The 20,665-nt window shown below is 40.7% G+C and overlaps 1 protein-coding gene and 1 long non-coding RNA gene across 9 annotated transcripts in view; one reads left to right on the forward strand and one right to left on the reverse strand.

The window, feature by feature from the left end:
• LOC140912784 (uncharacterized) overlaps positions 1 to 5,071 on the forward strand; it is a 120,566-nt gene extending 115,495 nt beyond the window's left edge. For both annotated transcript variants that reach the window (XR_013635933.1, XR_012159378.2), the window contains exon 4: positions 2,480 to 5,071. This is a non-coding gene — a long non-coding RNA (uncharacterized LOC140912784). The remainder of the gene's footprint in view (positions 1 to 2,479) is intronic.
• The window catches only part of ANO5 (anoctamin 5), a 95,492-nt gene extending 75,058 nt beyond the window's left edge, over positions 1 to 20,434 (reverse strand). For 2 of the 7 annotated variants that reach the window (XM_073347829.2, XM_078853247.1), the window contains exon 1: positions 20,106 to 20,433. In XM_073347829.2, the coding sequence (XP_073203930.1) occupies positions 20,106 to 20,166 (61 nt within the window). In that variant the 5' untranslated portion in view covers positions 20,167 to 20,433. Of the gene's footprint in view, positions 1 to 20,105 lie in introns of all 7 variants that reach the window. The other 5 variants (XM_078853248.1, XM_073347830.2, XM_073347828.2 and 2 more) reach the window with 4 other exon arrangements.
• Between the last annotated feature and the right edge of the window lie 231 nt (positions 20,435 to 20,665).

The following is a 20,665-nucleotide window of genomic DNA, read 5'->3' on the forward strand; positions in this document are numbered from 1 at the left end:
GGTGGATCTCTGACTCCATTCAGCATGCTGACCAGCACACTTAAGTTAAGGTGGGGAGTGTTGCAACTTGCTGCTTGCATAAGCAATAAATTACTATCTGAATCTCTGCAAGGGAGAAGCAAAGAGTGAATTGTGCCTCTGAAGCATGTCTCTGAGACACAATGCCTCCTTGGATTACTCCTAACTGGTGATTTACACACATTCAGAGCTGTGCCTAAATACACAATCTATTTCTTAGTAGATTTAAAAAACATTGTTTGAGTTCTTAGTGATGTCAACATGATTTATTATGTTTGTCTTGCTGCACATAGAGCCAAGCTTACCTTGGTACAGCTTCACTGAAATCAAGAGTTATGGATGAATTTAGCCCTTTAATTTAAATACATGTCCCCAAACTCAATTTCACATGCACACACAGAAACTGAGGTACTGGATCTACTCTCCTTAAGTAAATTTTTTATAAATCATACTGTTCAGCCCTAAAAGCTACTGCACATCCCCCGTATCAGCAATCATTATATTCTTGAAAAGCTGGCCCAATTTTCAAACGAATACATACACAAAACACAGACAGAGCCAGTAGCACAGCCTCCCTTAAAGATATGATTAAGAAGCTAGCACATCTGAACTGACACTTATAAAAAATCTATAACTAATAACTAATAATTTATTGCTAATCAGGTTTTCTCCCTCTTTCTAGGGATTGCAGAGATGTCCAGTTAACACAGCAATTACAAATAATATAGCCTCATTTAAAGGGCCCTTGTACCAAAAGAACTAAATTGCTACCATATAATAATTAATATTGTACGTAAATAAGCTACAAGAAAATGTTATGTTTCTAAATCAGCAGAAATATAAACAAAGTGTAAGGAAGGAACAGAAATCACCTCTTATGTTCCTCATGTGAATTCATGATAACATAAAAAGAAAAGGACTACTTGTGGCACCTTAGAGACTAACCAATTTATTTGAGCATGAGCTTTCGTGAGCTACAGCTCACTTCATCGGATGCATACCGATGAAGTGAGCTGTAGCTCACGAAAGCTCATGCTCAAATAAATTGGTTAGTCTCTAAGGTGCCACAAGTACTCCTTTTCTTTTTGCGAATACAGACTAACACGGCTGTTACTCTGAAACCTGTCATGATAACATAGTTGATGCAAAACCTCTCTTAGCTAGAGATACCTGTTTTCCTGAGCAGCTAGGAATAAGATGCTGCTACAGACATTTACATTGGTACCGCTATTTTGTAATGCAATATTAGTACTGTACTGCGTGTCCCACCTCTAAAAACCAAGCCCAAATTAACCTTAAATATACTCGCTCTCTACAGTGAATGCAGGGGTAAATTCTGCTCTCACATCAATGTAAATCCAAAGTAACTCCATTAGCAGCCGCAGCAGGAGGCATCCCAGATGACTCAGGAAGAGGCCTTGAGGGCGAACATGCTGGAGTAGGAGCTGTGCCTCCCTTTTAAAGGGCGTAGCCAGTGTTATCCGCTGCACTGACACTTTCATTTACAAAATGTGCTTTATTTTTAAACTTTGCGACAAACAAGCCTCCTGAATTGTTCCCAAGAACAAAGTGTTACTCACATAGAAGAAACAAAACTTACAAGAATGATAGTGTAACAAGGCATCAACATACCGGAGAGAGACAGAGGCATTATTCCCAGTGCTAACAAAATCTCATTTGTCATCTTACAAAGAATGCCAAGGGCAGCTCCAACATGTTAAATTGATGCAATCCAGAACAATATGTCAGAAAGAAAAAGTCTATCATTGTGCAATGTCTTTGATCTCCTACACAGCACAGGTCAAATCTTAAAATCCTTACTCAGTTTTTAGTCGATCTTTATTCAAGAAAAATTCCCATTGCAATAAATGGGAATTTTAGCACAGACCTTGGATTTGACCCTTTGTGTCTCTCTTTCAAAGGATTATAAAGCTTCCCTTTGGTATAAAAGGCATCAGCTTTGGAAAAGGTCTGTTTTTTGCCAAAACCCACAAACAAGGGTCTAGTGGCACATTACTTAAATGGTATTTTAATGTGGTGGTGCTGGCAACTCTTTTCAACATCAACCCGTATTTGAATAGCTAGCAGTGCTGGGAGTTCTTTCCCATGTGAGCTATAATAAAATATCATTCCGTACATATTATATGTCACAGGTATCATCAGCTGATCATATTGCAAAATGATACACATCTACATTGATCAATGACAGTTCCAAAAAGGAATATTCTTAACTGTGGTATTGGACATAGGGAGAACTATGGTATTTTTAAACTGCTAGACATTTAGGGGGTGTTTTAAATAAAAGGGAAACAAGATGCTGAAGAAGCCTCCCAAGGGTGGAGTGGCAAAATACCAAACTTTGGAATTCCTGAAAACCGATCTAATTGTGCATTTCAGCTGTAACAAGAACTATGCACTTGTTTTCACTGTAGTGTACTGTTTACATCTTCTATACCCTCAGGGCCAGATGTTTCCATTACTATGTGGCTGCACAAGAAGATGAAAATGCTCTGGATACCTGCTTAACTTGCACACCTAGAGACGTGCCAAGGACCACCCCAGTCTTTATATTCAAGAGAAGAGGTTCTGCATGAGCATGCAGCCATGATATACTGCATACTCCAAAGTCCACTGAAATCACTGGAGTTATATTGGTGTAAAATTGAAGTAACACAGTGGTTAATTTTATTATTATTTATTATTTGTATTAAATTGGTATATAGTGGTCTCAACCTGGTGGGGGACCCTATGCACTAGCTACTGTACAGACAGAGTAAGTAACAGTCACTGCCCCAAAGAGCAGACAGTCTTGAAGACTGTAACAGCTGGGTGTAATGAATAAGCAGAGTGAATGGGATAACAACAATAATAAAATGGTTTACACAGACTAGGTGTGTGTATAATTTGTAGGTGTAATAAGATGAACAGAAGCAGTAAAGGCAAAACCAGGCCCTAGATTTACTGTTAACTAGACAAGTTTTTTGAATTTCATTCCATTTCAACATTGGAATTCAACTGGCCAGTTTCACATTATATTTGTGATTTTCCTCACTTTTTGGTTCTCAGGCTCAAGTTTGGTGATCTATTCCATTTCTTTTACCTGACCTCTACAGAAATATGAGTAAAATACAGGACCTATGGAAGTCATTGGGAGTTTTGTCACTGACTTCAGTGGGCTAGGATTTCACCTTCTATGCTTATAATCAAAGCAGCCATAACAAAAACAGAACACCAGAAAATTGTTTTTGTTGTTTTGTTTGTTTGGGATTTTTTTAAAAGCAGTGTCTTCCGATTTCTATTTGGTTTTGTGAACTCCCAATTTGGAAAGCTCACGTTTTGTGCCCAAGATACTATAACAGAGATGGGATAACTTTTTGGGAACTGGCACTAGATCCCAGATCATCACAGAAAGAAATGTTTCCCATCAATCAATAAGATGATTTGGGCAATGGACCATGGTCCTCAGTGCTTACAGTATCTGATATAAGCATTAGTCTTTAAAACCAAGTGAAGTGAGCACAGACATCCAACTTGACAATGGCCTTGAAAATGGATATTTACTATACACATGTCTATTACAGTTTTTACTTGTCAGCATGATACATTTACAGAACACTACAAATTTGCCAACTCCAGGGTCTCCAATATCCTAACTCATAGTTAAGAAAACCTCTTTGAATAGCAAACCACAGGGCACTCTATAGTTTGAGGACAGACTGTAGAAAAATTAAAGGCCTGAATATGATATATTTAGATGTGCTGCCTGCATATATGTGCCCCACCTACAGTTTTCATGGCTTGATGGTGTTCTGCTCTCTTGCCAAGTATTTGATAATACTGAAGTTTCACAGTTATCCCTATAACCTTGCTGAGAAGGCCACGTCATCTCCTGAGATTCCGTTATAAAACTGCACCACACCTAAAGAGATTCTTGCTTCTTAACAGAACGTGCTTGGAAGCTTTTAATCAGTCACGAATACCCAAGAGGGTATACAAAAAGGTTCTGACCATAATCAAGAACTCCATGCAGAATAATCAATTCTTAAAATACCAGTTCTGGTAAATTAATGAAGTTTTGATATTACACCCATAATAAGTAATTACACCCATAATAAGATGAGTAACCCATACGTTCCTTTAAAATGTCTGTTTTCAAACTGAAGCCTGAAATGATCACCATTTACACTAGCACGATAATACGTGACCCTGTTCTGGCTGAGGAAAATACTATAATTAGTTCCTTAACCTACATTTATTCTTCATCTATAGATCTGTATGTTACTGTTGCATTACAAATGTAAAAACAAATATTCCAAGGGTTGCACAATAAGGTCCAGATTACAACTGGGTAAAAGGGCACCAGCAGACTGTTCCTCCTTGCTTACTTACTAGGAGCCAGCAACAATAAGTGGGAAGTACAAGCACTCCACTAGTATAGCACTGACAGGGGTACATGGATCCCCACAGGAGGAGGGATAGGATGAAACCAGGCACAGAATCTACAACCAGAATCTAGCCCTCATATAACTCAGTGGGAAAATGAACTCAATGGCCCAAATTTTGCTCTCAGTGACAATCAGGATCCAGACACCCCAAGGCGAGAACAGAAGGTTTAAACTCCAAAAACAAGCAGTTAAACCAACTGATTGCAAACTGTGTTATTCTACTATAAAAGTATATCAAGTAAGATTTTTTATGAACATTTGTAATGTTCTGAACTTAATAGTCATTATGAGATATGTATATATGTTATGTTTATGAATGTATGTATGCATCAGTGGTTCTCAAGCCGCAGCCCAATCAGCACACAGCTGCAGCCCATGTGATGTCCTCAGGGCCATACAGGTTGCATATATAGTGTGTGGATGTGGTCCACATAACACAGAGAGAGCTGCATATGTGGCCCACAATGATAAAGAGGTTAAGAACCGTTAGTATGTATCATACATAGATTATAACTGTAACTGTGGTGCAGCTTCATCATCACCTCACAATAGGGCAGTGTTTCCCAAACTTGGGACACCTCCTGTTCAGGGAAAGCCCCTGGCGGGCCGGGCCAGGCCAGTTTGATTACATGCCGCATCCACAGGTTCGGCCGATCGCGGCTCCCACTGGCCGCGCTTCACTGTGCCCAGCCAACGGGGGCTGCAGGAAGTGGCGCGGGCCGAGGGACATACTGGCCGCTGCTTTCCGCAGTCCCCATTGGCCGGGCACAGTGAACCGCGGCCAGTGGGAGCCGCGATCGGCCGAACCTGCAGATGCGGCAGGTAAACAAACCGGCCGGGCCCACTAGGGGCTTTCCCTGAACAAGCAGCATCTCAAGTTTGGGAAACACTGCAATAGGGCAATGAAGCAATCAGGCAAGGAGAGGCTACCTTCCAAGGGTAAGGAACAGCTTCCATACCAGGAGAGACTAAAAAAAGATTAGAGCTGTTCAGTTTACAAAAGAGAGGACTAAGGGGGAATATGATAGAAGTCTATAAAATCATGAATTGTGTGCAAAAGTGAATAGAGAAATGTTATTTACCCTTTCACACAATAAAAAACCAGGAGTCACCTGATGACATTAATACAAACAAAAGGAAGTGCTTTTTCACACAACACAAACAAACCTGTTGAACTCATTGCCCAGGGATGTTGTAATGACCAAAATATAACTGGGCTCAAAAAAGAACTAGATAAGTTCATGGAGGATAGGTCCATCAATGGCTATTAGCCAAGATGGCCAGCAATGCAACCCTGTGCTCAGGGTGACTGCCAGAAGCCAGGAGCAGAAGGCAGAGTTGGATCACTCCATAATTACCCTGTTTTCTGCACTCTCCCTGAAGCTCTGGTACAAGCCACTGTCAGAGATAGATACCAGACAAGATGGACCATTGTCTGACCCCAGTATGGTAGCTCTTGTGTTCTTTACCAGATGAAACTGACTCAAAGCACCTAGCTATTGTACAGCTCAAGAAAAAGCAACAAGAAAGCATCAAAGCACATGGGAAGAGCTTGAAACTGAAAAGAAAACCCCAGTCTTTGAAAACTAAGCAATGAGGGAGTTTTCCCCTTTGAATATTTACAGTGACTGAAGAGGAAAAAAACTGCAAACTATTTTAAAATGGAAGGAGTTTGAACTGAAAATTATCTAGAAACCAAGGAACAGCCTCTGGGAGTGAAACTGTCTGTTGAATACTGGATCCCGCTATAGCTAGCGGGTTTTGCTGGGAAACTTTTTAAAAGCAATAGGTAACTTATATTAGAAAAAGGATTTTATCTAATATGGAAGTGTAAAGTCATTATGTTTATTTTCTGTGTAACTTGTGTATGCTTGTTTTCTTATTATTTCATCTTTGAGTGTGTTTTTTTCTATTAAATAAATGTTTGTTTATTTAGACTACAAGCAGGTCTCTGGTGTGAAAACTGTGTGTACTGTGTATGCCCAAGTGAACAGATAACTGGTGGATTGGTTTCTTACCTTCAGCGTGACAAACCACACGGGAACAGTCCAAGTGTTTGGTAATTAAGAACTTGGTGAGGATGGATCTGGAAACACACAGGACTGGAAGGGCTGTTGGTGTCACCCTGCAAAGAGTAACTAGGCTGATGAAAGCCAGGGTGAAACCTTATGCTTATGGGCTGGCTACTTGTGGCAGTGATCTGAACCATAACCACATGGCACAAAGACACCCTGAAGCTACAGAGTAGGTGGTGACAGAGCTCCTGACCAGTTTGGGCGATCCCCAAAACATCACAGTCATCCCAATGTAAATCCAGAATAACTCCATTGAAGTCACTGAAGTTAGACTGGATTACACCAATGTACAAGAGAGCAGAATTTGTTCCTAAATGGGCAGGCTCAGGCACCACCCAGGGCACTTCATCTTGGGAGTGAGAGGAGGTGTTTCTGCTACCTGCTCTTGAGAAACACACACACCTTCAGGGTTACCTCCCAAAACTTATATAGAAGCCAGCCCCTCCATCTTAGGTATTTTGCAGCATCTCTGACCATGATATCTAAATACCCACATTACAAACAGCAGCACCACAACTGGCACTAACCTGAACCCTTTGCTAGCAGTTTCGGCAGAGAACCACAACTGAGACAGGGATACAGTAACTGGTGTACGTTCTCACCCCTCCAGGTCGTTCAGTGCCGGAGCTATGCAAGGAAGCTCAAGCTGTGACTGCTCACATTAAGCCTGTTCTGTGGATTCTGACAATCACTGGAATTAAAAAATTTATTTGAGCATCCGTTGAAGTGAGCTGTAGCTCACGAAAGCTTATGCTCAAATAAATTTGTTAGTCTCTAAGGTGCCACAAGTCCTCCTTTTCTTTTTGCGAATACAGACTAACATGGCTGCTACTCTGAAACTAGATTTAAATTTACTTCAAAGTAAAATTTAAAAAAATCAAGAGTGAATGGAAGGGTTAAAATTCCCCTACCAACCCTGAGAATGGGATGTACAAACCTGTCACAATGGTTGCTGAGCCCAGCAAGGAGGCTGTAGGTTGAATAGAGGGCTCTCTGACGAAGAGTCCCAGAGAGGCAGCAGCGCTTCTATATCCTTAGAAATTTCTCCAAATCTGGGATTTTTTTGACAGCATGTGCCCTACAGTTTCCCAATTTGCCCTGCAATTTCCCAAGGTGAAACATCTTACCCCCAAATTCCCAGATTTGGGGAAATTTCCCAGGATATAGAAGCACTAGCTAGTGCCAAAAATTTCCCAAACTGGTAAAAAATTCCCAGAGTCTGGGAATATTTTGCCAGATTTGGGAAATTTTTAGCACTAGGTTGGGAAACGTTGGCATCATGATACAGAAGCACTGAGAGGCAGAAGGATTTTTGTTTCTGTTAAAAACAGTTTTGGATTTTCAGTTTGGACAGCTGACCTAGGAACGGTAGACTAAAGACTATGACCTAGCCAGAGCAGCTGAGCTGCTGAATGAGTTTCCAGATATAGGAAGTGCCACAGCACTGGAGTGACTTCAGCTAGGAAGTGCTCGCCCAGTGAGGAGCTGCTATGCCTAGCCATGAGAGGGGTGCCTAGTGGCAAGCAGACTTGGTTAAGTTCAGTCTATCATTTATTAAACCTTGGTGATATGAGAGAGTTAATTTGGACAAGCCTCAAAGCTGTTTGGAAACAAGTATTGACAACTACAGTGTATTATGGTCAAAACTGTCAGTACTCCATTGCCTTAATATAAGCTATATAATAACATTAAGTTTAATATTTAACTTTGTTCAAATGCATGTGTATGTCAATAAGACACCTTTCAATTAAATACACTAAAACTAGTATTTTAAACATCTATTTTAAAGATTTTAGGATATTAATGACTGCTGATACTATAAAGTGCCAAAAATTAAGAGCGCTACTGTAGTATGTTGAATTCATCTAATAGTATTCAAGTCCTGATTGACACTAAAACATTACCCATTGCTGATATAAAGTCAACAATGTGTGTGGCTGAACTGGTGCTGAACACAGTTTAACTGCAACTGTAGATCAAGACTTACCTTGTTCACCTCTGGTTCAGAAAACTAGGGTTAAAATCTGTCCCCATAACTTTCTGAAATACTACTAAACGTGGTTTGTTCTGGTCTACAGCTACTGTTAAATTGTGTTCGGCAGCAGTTTGTCTGCATCCATGCTAACATTCACTATCAGCAATGGGTAATTTTCCTGGTGTAGAACTGGCAAACAAAATAGTTTTTTTCTATGAGCAATGTTTAACTAGCTGTAGACTTTTACAAATCTATCACACATGGTTGCATATCACTGGGAGTATAGTACACCTAGTCCTTAACCAGTATTTTAAAAACTAAGTTTCCATCCATCTTAGATATTATCCCTCACTCACATTGTTGACCTTTTTGCATATTACTGCTTTACAGTGAAAAAAAAAAATTTGACATTCCAAAGGTGAGATCTTGTTATAATTGCAACAAATATCCAAACAATACAAGATTATTTTTTTCTTCCTTCCCTACATGTATACACAGGTACAACTGAGAATATCTAATTAGCTTTATCTAGGGCATTAGTGTGCGATGCAATGAAGCCTACGCGGCAATCACATCACTCCTTTAATTCAGTCTCTTGATAATAAAACAGTTAGTACCAATGTTCATTGAATTGCTATTTATCTCAAACAACATAAATCTGTAGAGAAAGCTGTTGTGTGTCAGAGATAATGTTACTGTTACATACCTTTATTTAACAATGATCAGAACCACTTGCAACTCCTTAGAAGGCTCATTACTTTTGTGAATATTTTTTATTAAAGTATCTTGGGTTGTTAACTAAATATTTGACATTTTAGTATAATTTTTAAAAGCATTTTTGGTAGTTATCATTCCTTAGGATAATATCCAATCAACTGAATAAGAGTACATTGCAAGCTGCCTCATCTAGACACGTGACACTGGCCTTCCATTTTGTGTAGCAGCTGTTCAATATTGCAGCAAGAAGTGCAAACTTTATATAGTAAGAACAGCCAAGAATGTCTGATGGATGAAATACGCTCATTTAGAAAAGCTTATCTCAGTGCTTAATCTTTTCTCCGGGGCAACAGCAACAAACCTCTCATGCTCCAGTCCAACATCCTGTAGTTAAGGAGTGTTGACTAAAGCCAACTAGTCTGCATTTACAGTGCTTTTCAGACTTTACTTCTAAAGTATTTAAATTTTTTAGTAGTATGAAAAGATTTGCTCAGAGGAATGTAGAGGCAACTGCACCCTAGTAAGTCAGAAAGGATTTTTTCCCCCTTTAGCTACATGATATTTTCTTGGCACCTCTGCAGCTGTGGATGGCTCAAATTGAAATGAAAATGCCATGATTCTGCTGTGTGAGGGGAGCTAAATAGCAGAAGCCACAGAAGGGAATTCAACACTCCTCTGCAACTCTTTGTGGGTGAAATTCACTGCTATTCAAAAAGCCCTGGCCAATGTGTCACTTCTAAACTGAGGAGTCAAGGGGCCATAAGTGGTGGAATGGCTTTGTGCTGGGCCAATCAACAGCACTGCATTTGGGGAAGACTGTGAATTAACCAGTGAACTGTATGTGGAAACTGTGTGGATGTGATAGCCACAAATGCCAGAACTGATGGCTCACATTACATAATGAAGTACTTTACTATGAAGATTATGTTGCTAATGCAGATGTGTACTGTACTGGTATTCTGCCCCAGAGCATGCTGTTGTTTGCTAAGCCAGATAAAAATTGAAAAGTGCTGGGGACACGATACATTTTTCTTTAGATTAACAGGATTTATAGAATAGAATCATAAGTGATACAATATGGATGTGGCATACTATGATTTACATGTATTGGTAAACAAATTGCTTAACAATTTTGGCTTCTAAACTCAAAGTGCATTTTGATTTAACTACTTTATTTCTATTATAGTTCTCTACGTCTTTAGCTAGACTGCAAAAGACAACTGTATATGATATCATCTTGCACTACAAATCTCAAAACAGATTTTCAAATGGTGTAATTTGGTCTAGTTCTATGGAAGTCAATGGAGCTACACAGACTTACTTCCAAGCAACTATACCAATTTACGGCAGGTAAAACTCCAGCCCTAAATGTTTACAATGGCTTCGGTTTTTTAAACAACACACGAGTCGCTTTTCAGCACTGTGGAGCAACGGGCACATCGGATGTACTGTATGTATATGAGTCAGCTGCATAGCTCAGTCTATATTTGGTCACAGTAAGCTGCAGAAAAGATTCCCCACCCTTTTCTCTGGAGGAAGCTGCCACTTGAGTGTTCATTAGCTACTGAACTAACTGCTTTACTTCAGTGTTGTATTACAGACCTCTAAGGGTTTAATGTGAAAGTTTAGACCCAGATTGGCTGGGGAGTCTTCAAAGTACGTAACAGCAAACCTTTCAAACCTCTGAAAATTCTCATCACACACGCCCATACCCTCATGTCCCACCACACACATGCGAAAACACTCTCCTTCTGAAAATGCTCTCTAATATATTTTCTCCAGCTTGATGTGTATTGTGATTCCCCCCAACAGGAGTGTCAACAATACAACATCAATACGACTTTATTTTGTACCAGCTGACAGCATTCCACCCTTCAGCTTTACTTAGATATCTGTATCAGTCACTCATAACCTTAAAGTGTTATTTAAATGGTAGAAATCTCACAGGAAAGGCTGGTGGCTGATGGAAAAGTCAAATGTGAATTTTATTTTTTTATTTTTTTCTCCTCTGCTCACTGGTCCATAACTAATTACTAGAGGGTTTGAAAAATCCACATCTCAGGGCAAGTAAGAAGCTTTCCTGGACTAGCAAGGGGACTAATGCTATTGACCTCTGCAGCATCTGAGCTTTCATTTATTTTTTTTTAAAACGTTTCTAGCCTTTATGGTTGCAAAGATAACCATCCAGATTTGAATCACTTGCACACCAAAACAGACAGCTCCAATGTGTTTCTGCTGCTGCTTGGTCTCATTAATTTTAACTGCTGCACTTCTGAACTCCCTGCTTTCAATGAATGAACTGTGCACAAGCAGATCATATTTTATACAGATTTCTTCATTATTAGAAATTGTGCAATTAATGTTGTTTTGCTGATTCTTCATAGCAAATATACAATTATTCAATATTCAGAAATCACTATTCAACCTAACTCACATAGTGTTGTTTCTGTTCCCTCATTGGATGACTTAATGTTTGCAAAGTATACTTCTGCATCCCTTCAAGACAAATTCCTTTTCATTACAATTTTTTTCTTGATTAAACAAATGTTGTCTAGGGGTCCATAATTTGCTTTCAGACAACATTCACCCAAACAAAATTTTGCTCAGATGGATGTTCATGGAAGTCAAGTGAAAATGTATGTACAAACATGTAACCTAACACATCACATGTACATAACATAAGGCTAACAAAGCACACCTGCTTAAAGTTAACATTAAGCGTACTTTTAAGAGCTCTGATGAAGAGGGATGAACTAAAACCTAGGCCTAAATTTTAAGCAGGTGCTTAACTGCTTTGCTGAACTGGGGTCTTGGTAATTAAGGCCAAACTTTTCAAATATGGGTGTCTAAGCTTAGTGTGCAATCAATTTTACCCCTGAGTTAGCACAAGCTGTTCCTCACTACACCACATAAAAGAAGAGAGCATATGGTTTAGGCCCCACTCCTGCAGTATGTTCCACAAGGATGGTCCCTGAACTGACACATGTATAGCCCATTGCAGGATTGGGCTTTAATCACTGAATTGACTAATCTAAATGTGTAAGATGTGCAGCAATAACTATACTCCACAGACTGGTAAAAGGGCAATTTTCAGTTTACTAATTCCCTTTGTTTTTGTAAGGGAACCATTTCACTGTTGGAAAATGCTGGCAATTAAATTAATAGGTTTTCATTTAGATCGGATGGGCTCTAAAGAATCCAATCTGAACTCAAGCAAAGTGGATGCAACCCTAAAATAAAATCTAATGAAATAGCTGCCTTCCAAATGAACACATCTAATTTGAGTGGAACTCAGTGTTGACCGTTCTCATTATCAGAAGTCCTGTGGGATGTAGAGTTTCTCTTCACTCCCCAACTGCTGGAATCCTGGGATTATGTGAGAATCTCAACTTTCATTGTTTAAAAAATATGTAAATTTCTAACCTCATGGTTGAATAGAAAAGCTAGAAAATATGGCTTGTATGTGCCCTAAAGGCTCTAAGCCACAGACAAATTAAAAGAACCCAAAAGGCATTATTTTTTGTTAAAATCTCATGAGTTTTAAACCAATCTTATGATTGTCAGACCTGACTCTTGGTTTTGACTGCTTGAGCTTCCCAAATCTGTGAACAGTATGGGGTGGGGGGGAGAGCAGACAGGATAAGTTTCTGATACTGACTCCAGACTGTTGGATATTGATGGGAAATTAAAATATGTCTCCATGGAAATCAAAGAATTAACCAGAATTAACTGAGAGTGTGATCCAATAGCTACTGAAGTGAGTGGGAGTCTTTCCATTACTTCAATGAGCATTGGATTGGGTGCTAAAATGTATTAAAATAATGGGGCCAAATTGGATTAAATTAGCACAACTCTATTGACTTTAGTGGAACTATACCAATGTCCAACAGAAAAGAATTTGGTCCAATTACTCTGTTATGCACTGTCAGGCTGGATATCTAGACTAACTTCTGGCCTGCTCCCTCATCTCTATGATACCAAAGCATTTTAAGTGTAGACAAGTCCTAAGAGTGCTAAAGAGCTAGTACATTCAGACTTAATAAAAGGCAAGGGAGTGACACTTTCCCAATTAAAATAAAATATTAACAGGAAAATAGACTTCATGTGAACAGAAACCTCCAAATCCAGGACTGAATACTATACAAACTTATTTTTAAATTGTTTTAATTTTTCTGATAACTTTAAAGTTAATACACAATCCAGTTGTGGCCAAAAAATTGAATGAAGTTTCACCTCATGCAACTTTCCTCGTCCTGAAACAATGTTTTTATATGGAAAGTGCTCCATTTGTAACTTACCATAAGCAAGTCTATAATTCATACATGCTAAAAATTAATAACTTTACCTGACATTATCCAAACTGCATTTAGACCATGATTCAGCACAGCATGAAAGCATTTGCTTAACTGTAAGCATGTATTTAAATCCCACTGAAGTCATGCTTTAGTGATGTGCTTAATAGATTGATTTAACCCCACGCTTAAAGTTAAGCATGTGCTTAGGTGCTGTGCCAAGTGGGAGCAGATTTCCACAATACTTAAATGCTGTGTTGAAATAGGGCAACATTCATTTTCTCATTAAATGTACTAAAACACTTACCATATGTATTTGCATTTATATAAACTAGTAATATGAAGTTAGCTGGGTCCAGTTCCAAATTGTAAACTTTCCTACTACGAACTACGCTGAATTTTTCTGTTGTCCTTTTGGTTAGCCAAAATCTGTTTAAGTTGTTCATCTACTTTTGATACACGCAGTTACATCTCAGCTTTTCTATTAACTAAATTCCACCCACAATTTACATGTTTTCTGATTTTTAAGGAGTTTTTTTTATATTGTCTCTTACAAACATATTTTCTGAACTGTTTCTAAACTTACAGGCTTGTTTTTCAGCACATAAGGGTAATTTTTCAAACACTGTTCAGGTTAATAAATCTTCCCATTCTAGTTCAAATCCTCCTAGAATAGGATATCCTGTTCAGTTCTTCTATACATCACTTAAATTACTGAAGTTTATTGTAGGACTGAACACAGAATATTCTAATTTAATTTTCCAGTGTAAATCCAAGTAATTAAACTGAAATAAGTGGAGTTTGCCCTGGATTAAATGAGATCAGAATATGGCCCAGAATGATGAGTTATTAGACTACAGTAACTTATTACAAGTGCGCTCAGGGAAAATATTAGCTTCTGCTGTCATTTTGTTACTTTACTTTCTCAGATATGAAAAGACAAATAAGATAACAAGCAATATAAATAAGTGTCCTGGAATGTAGGTTATTACTGTCAAATTCTTTGTGTTGTATTAATTATTCTGAGTTCAAACTGTATATGTGGTTTATGCAATTCTTCTTCAAAATATGAAGAACTACTGCAGGAAAGCAATACATTCTGCAACATGGCACTGAAGTGTATATCAGCTTTCTGATGGTCCAGAGCCTTGGGCTATACTCCACAACAATGCTACCTTTATCATTAATTTTTCATGTAAAAAACAAAGAAGAGAGCCAGCTGCTACTCAAAAAATATTCCCAGCCAATGCCCACAGTCTCCTGCCTTTTATTATTAGTTTCAGATTTCCCAAGTGATGTCTGACATGCCTTTAAATTTAAAAGAATAGTAAAAAATAAAATTCTTCAGTAAAAAATTTCATGTCACGCCCATGAAGATAGGGGACCATTACCCTGCCCTCTTGTGGTAAAACCACAGGAGTGAGGCAAGAAAGTCTAGGAAACTCAGTTTCCTTGAAGTAGTACTTGTGGCACCTTAGAGACTAACCAATTTATTTGAGCATAAGCTTTCGTGAGCTACAGCTCACTTCATCGGATGCATACTGTGGAAAGTGTAGAAGATCTCTTTATACACATAAAGCATGAAAAAATACCTCCTCCCACCCCACTCTCCTGCTGGTAATAGCTTATCTAAAGTGATCACTCTCCTTACAATAAGAAAAGGAGTACTTGTGGCACCTTACAATGTGTATGATAATCAAGTTGGGCCATTTCCAGCACAAATCCAGGTTTTCTCACCCCCCCTGCCCCCCCTACACACACACAAACCCACTCTCCTGCTGGTAATAGCTTATCTAAAGTGACCACTCTCCTTACAATGTGTATGATAATCAAGGTGAGCTATTTCCAGCACAAATCCAGGGTTTAACAAGAACGTCGGGGGGGGCGGGTAGGAAAAAACAAGGGGAAATAGGTTACCTTGCATAATGACTTAGCCACTCCCAGTCTCTTTTCAAGCCTAAGTTAATTGTATCCAATTTGCAAATGAATTCCAATTCAACAGTTTCTCGCTGGAATCTGGATTTGAAGTTTTTTTGTTGTAATATAGCAACTTTCATGTCTGTAATCGCGTGACCAGAGAGATTGAAGTGTTCTCCGACTGGTTTATGAATGTTATAATTCTTGACATCTGATTTGTGTCCATTTATTCTTTTACATAGAGACTGTCCAGTTTGACCAATGTACATGGCAGAGGGGCATTGCTGGCACATGATGGCATATATCACATTGGTGGATGTGCAGGTGAACGAGCCTCTGATAGCGTGGCTGATGTTATTAGGCCCTGTGATGATGTCCCCTGAATAGATATGTGGGCACAGCTGGCAACGGGCTTTGTTGCAAGGATAGGTTCCTGGGTTAGTGGTTCTGTTGTGTGATACGTGGTTGCTGGTGAGTATTTGCTTCAGGTTGGGGGGCTGTCTGTAGGCAAGGACTGGCCTATCTCCCAAGATTTGTGAGAGTGTTGGGTCATCCTTCAGGATAGGTTGTAGATCCTTAATAATGCATTGGAGGGGTTTTAGCTGGGGGCTGAAGGTGACGGCTAGTGGCGTTCTGTTATTTTCTTTGTTAGGCCTGTCCTGTAGTAGGTGACTTCTGGGAACTCTTCTGGTTCTATCAATCTGTATACCTTATCATACACATTGTAAGGAGAATGGTCACTTTAGATAAGCTATTACCAGCAGGAGAGTGGGTTTGTGTGTGGGGGGGGGGGTGAGAAAACCTGGATTTGTGCTGCTAATGGCCCACCTTGATTATCATACACACTGTAAGGAGAGTGATCACTTTAGATAAGCTATTACCAGCAGGAGAGTGGGATGGGAGGAGGTATTTTTTCATGCTTTATGTGTATAAAGAGATCTTCTACACTTTCCACAGTATGCATCCGATGAAGTGAGCTGTAGCGCACGAAAGCTTATGCTCAAATAAATTGGTTAGTCTCTAAGGTGCCACAAATACTCCTTTTCTTTTTGCAAATACAGACTAACACGGCTGTTACTCTGAAACCTTTCCTTGAAGTGTTACACTCCAAACCTTCTCCTTTGAGGGGGACTTCCAAATCCAAAGACAGGAAGCTGCAGTCCCAGGTAGACCTGTAACTTTCCTCCTCTTATACTATCATTGTTCTCCCACTACTCAAGTGCCTGAAGGGATTGCAGTTGTACAACAGGTGCAAAGGCACATTAACTCCTATGCAAATATGAACCAGGCTTAGAGGAAAATATGCTCAGGTTGCTCACTTTGCTTTGCCTCTCCTGACCCACAGGGCCACAGACCTTTGCATACAGGGCCTATAGGGTATATAGTTGAGGGGTTTTATACTGTCACCCATCACTGTAGTATCTGAATACCTATAGCATGGAAAAGCTTCTACATGCTCAGTGGGAAGCTATTATCATGAGTAATTGCATTAGAATAGCCCCTACAGAATCCAATCAAGGTCAAGGTCTCTTTATGCTAGGCATTGTAAAAATATATAATGTCTCTACTATAGGGCCTATTCTGCAGAGCTGTTGCGTCAATCAACCCATACCCACTTTCTGTGACTTCTAATACAGCTTGGATGGCTTCTGTTTCCTTACACTTTTATTATTTAATTGGTGCATATAGGTCAAGATCTGTATCGCAGCACATCTAGGGAAAACATTAATAATTCAATGTTCTGAAGTGGAAGGACAATTTACATGATCTGAAAAAAAAAATCAAAATTGGTCTTATTCCCTGTTTGCTTCTTTATGAAGAAGGCTTGACTAGGTCTGTGTTTTGCTCTTTGTTGTTTGTTTTGTTTTAAAGAGTGGGCAAGTGGTTTTGCTTAGCTTTTCCTTCAGAAGTACTAAGAGTGTGGTTAAACTTACTGGAAAACTGATTTTATTTTTGAAACTCATCTTTATATATTGCAGTGTTTCTAATGTCATGGCATTTACTCAGATAACCATGATGAAAGTACAGACCCTCTATGTAATTACCTCACTGGTGAACAGCTGTGGCTTTTGATTAATAACTTGATATTTCGTACTGTACAAGTACATCCAGAATGTCCTCAACCCAACAGAAGATGTAACGAGGCCAATACTTGAAGCAAGAACTGTACTTTTCACTGGTTTAAGAAAATACTTTTGGAGACATCATGACCTCAAACATTACCAGATCTGATACTCTGGTGCTAGATAATTATGCATATGTTTACCATAAAAAAGTAAGAAGCAGTTTACTAGCTGTATGTTAACACTTTAACAAACACTAAAACGCAACCCTAGAAAACTGTCCAGGAATCTGATGGTTACAAGTTGCTTTGCAAATGCGTAGAAAAACTAAAGCAATGAAAGGATTCACCATACTCCAAATCAATTTTGCCAAAAAAGTTTTTAAAATATGTATTAACGGTTTCTCATTTGTAATATTTGCTATGTGGTAGGGTTGTCATTCCTTATATGACCATGGAAACTTAAAACTAGCAGGAAAAGTGTGTGCTTCTCCTTACATTTTCTGTTTGACTAATATATATAAATAAAAGGAGACATACAGGTAAAAATGAATGCAATAGGATTATTCCTAAAAGTTACTGTGTACTTTGTAAATATTAATCTTTCCTTTTACTCATGAGGAAAACTTAATCTCAGACTACTACAGGAAAAACAACTAGTTGGAATATGTTATGAAGTACTTTAGTAGGTCAGTTTTAGGCACATCTTATGAATTTCAGTGCTTAGGTGAACTGGGGGAAAGACAAGCCAGGCAGAATTCCCCACATGGTTCCGATAACATACTGCTGATCAGCAGGCTCAAATACCCCACTCCTTCCAGTACCATCAAATGTGAATATGGGCAAATATTCAGTGGGCATTAGCTTCAGAACACACAAACTCACCGTGAACCTAGTGATATCTGAACTGTGTACCCAAAAAAGATGTCACCGCAAATAGCCCTGGTAGTTAATTTTTCATTTGATATTGCTCACTATCAAACTCCTTAAAAGCAATACTGTCAAATGCTTGCCTTCAAGGCCAAAATGTGATTAGTTTCAATACTTTGAATCTGATGAGGAAAGTCCACTAGATTCTCAATAGGTGTTTTGGTGGTGTTTTGTTTTTAGTCCTGATAGTTGCTGTTTTGGGAATACTCATGCACTCTGAAGCAACATTAAACTAACAAACTCCAGTTTCAGAATTCCTCTCCTATTAATCTGTAATACTGGTGCACAAACAATGGATCTCATCCTGCACCTACTAAAGTCAGTGGATATTTTCTATTATCTTTAGTGAGAGTAGAAGCAGACTGCTGTTCTAAGCAATAAGAAAGTTATGCTGTTAGACAATGGCATCCATGTTAATTTCAACTGCATTCCAAAAGAGAAAAAAATATTTGTGACCACTGTGATATCGCAAAAGCCTCCCTTTTCAAGCTTTACAGAGGATATTACAAAAAATCAAAATCAAAGAAGTTTTATTTAAAATATAAATATTCCTCTGGAGGTTTATTTGTTTTAATAAAAAGGGGGGAGTGTATACAAGTACTTCGGGCACCTAAAAATATCAGCTTCAGGATCGCAAATCATTACAGACCAGTGGTTTTCAAACTAGGGTCTGCAGATTATGTCTTAAGGGGTCCGCAAAAGGTGGTGGTTACCATAAAACAGTAGTTTTCTACCTGTGGTCCATGGACCCCAGGGGGGGTACAGACTATGTCTAAGATTTCCCAAAGGGTCTGCATCTCCATTTGAAATATTTTAGGGGTCTGCAAAGGAAAAGAGTGTGAAAACCACTGTGACAGACTAATCCTGTCCCCAAATTGCATCAGGCTGCAGCCCCACTGCCCATCATTGCCCAAGCCAGGGGGCCTCTCTGGGAGTCCATTCGTTGGCATGACAAGCTCTACAGAAAGCGGAGCAAAGCACAGAGAGAGGGGAGCAGCAAGCAGCGGCCCCAGGTAGAGTTCTGCACCAGAGCTGGAAGCTGTATACCCTGGGTCTACTGAACCACAGGGTTAGAAGGCACCGCAAGGGTCATCTAGTCTCAGCCCCTGCCAAGATGCGGGATTTGATGTGCCTAAAGCATTGAGCGTGCTCCAACCAGGACGGGGAAGGTGCGGTCTCCCACCTCGGAAGAAGGGAAGGATGTGGGGAAGGCTCCAACATAGGGGAGAAGGAGGTGGCTCCCTACTGGGGCGGGTGGGCCTTCCAGCGGCCCCTAAACTGCCTAAAGCACCGCCGCCAACGCCTTATTCCCCGTCCGTGGGACCCTCTCTGCCCAGGCCTGGGGGAATCCCCCGCTGCTGCCGGTGCTTCAGGCCCCAGCGTCGCCACAAGCCCCCGGCAGGGCAGCCACGGCTCCCCGGCTCGCTCTGACCGCCCAGCGCCCCAGCCTCCTCCCACGCCCAGCCGCCGGCGGCACCGTTAGGTCCCAGGCCAGACACTGTACTCCGCCAGCCCGGGGAGGCAGAGATCAGGGCTGGCTTTGGAGCAGCGCTGCCCGGGGGGAAGCCCCTGTGAGCGCCTGACTCTGGGGTGGGGCCGCAGCCAGCCTGAGCCCGGGCGGGGACACATGGAGGACAAACAGCAGCGCCCATCCCCGCGGCTGCAGGCACCTACCATCCGTGGCCAGCGCCATCTCTATGAGGGTCTCGTTGTCCTTCCTCCCCAGCCTGTTCATGGCTGCTCCGCTCACCGGGCCCTGCGCTAGACTGAGACCCAGCCGCCTCGGTGCTGGAGCAAGGCGGCGGCGGCAGCACCCCCCCTTCCTTCCCACTTCCACTCCTCCCTGTCCCCTCCCCTCGCCGGCTGCTCCTGCTCCGGGAGCACGCCGGGATTCCGCGCCCGCCCGGGTTTCGGGTTACGCTGTCAGCTGGGAGGGGGGCGCGGGCTGAGTCAGGGTCTGACCCGGGGCTGGGCTTGGGTTACCGGGCCGTAGGCGGCCTGCGCATTTCTCCCAGCTCCAGCTGGAGCGGGAGGGGGCGGCAGCGGCGCTTGTGCCAGCAATGATGCATGCTGGTGGTGATGCAGCCGGGATGCCCCTCCTTGCCTACACGCGGGCTCTTAAGCACATGCATCTGCTGTTTCCGCCCCAGAAGCCGGTGTAGCGGCAGAATACGGCTGGCTTTTTTCTTGGGCCAAAATCTCTGGGTCGAGCTTCATTTTAGCAGAGACAACGT

This window comes from Lepidochelys kempii, chromosome 6, assembly GCF_965140285.1.
Source record: "Lepidochelys kempii isolate rLepKem1 chromosome 6, rLepKem1.hap1, whole genome shotgun sequence".
NCBI classification, from domain to species: Eukaryota; Metazoa; Chordata; order Testudines; family Cheloniidae; genus Lepidochelys; species Lepidochelys kempii.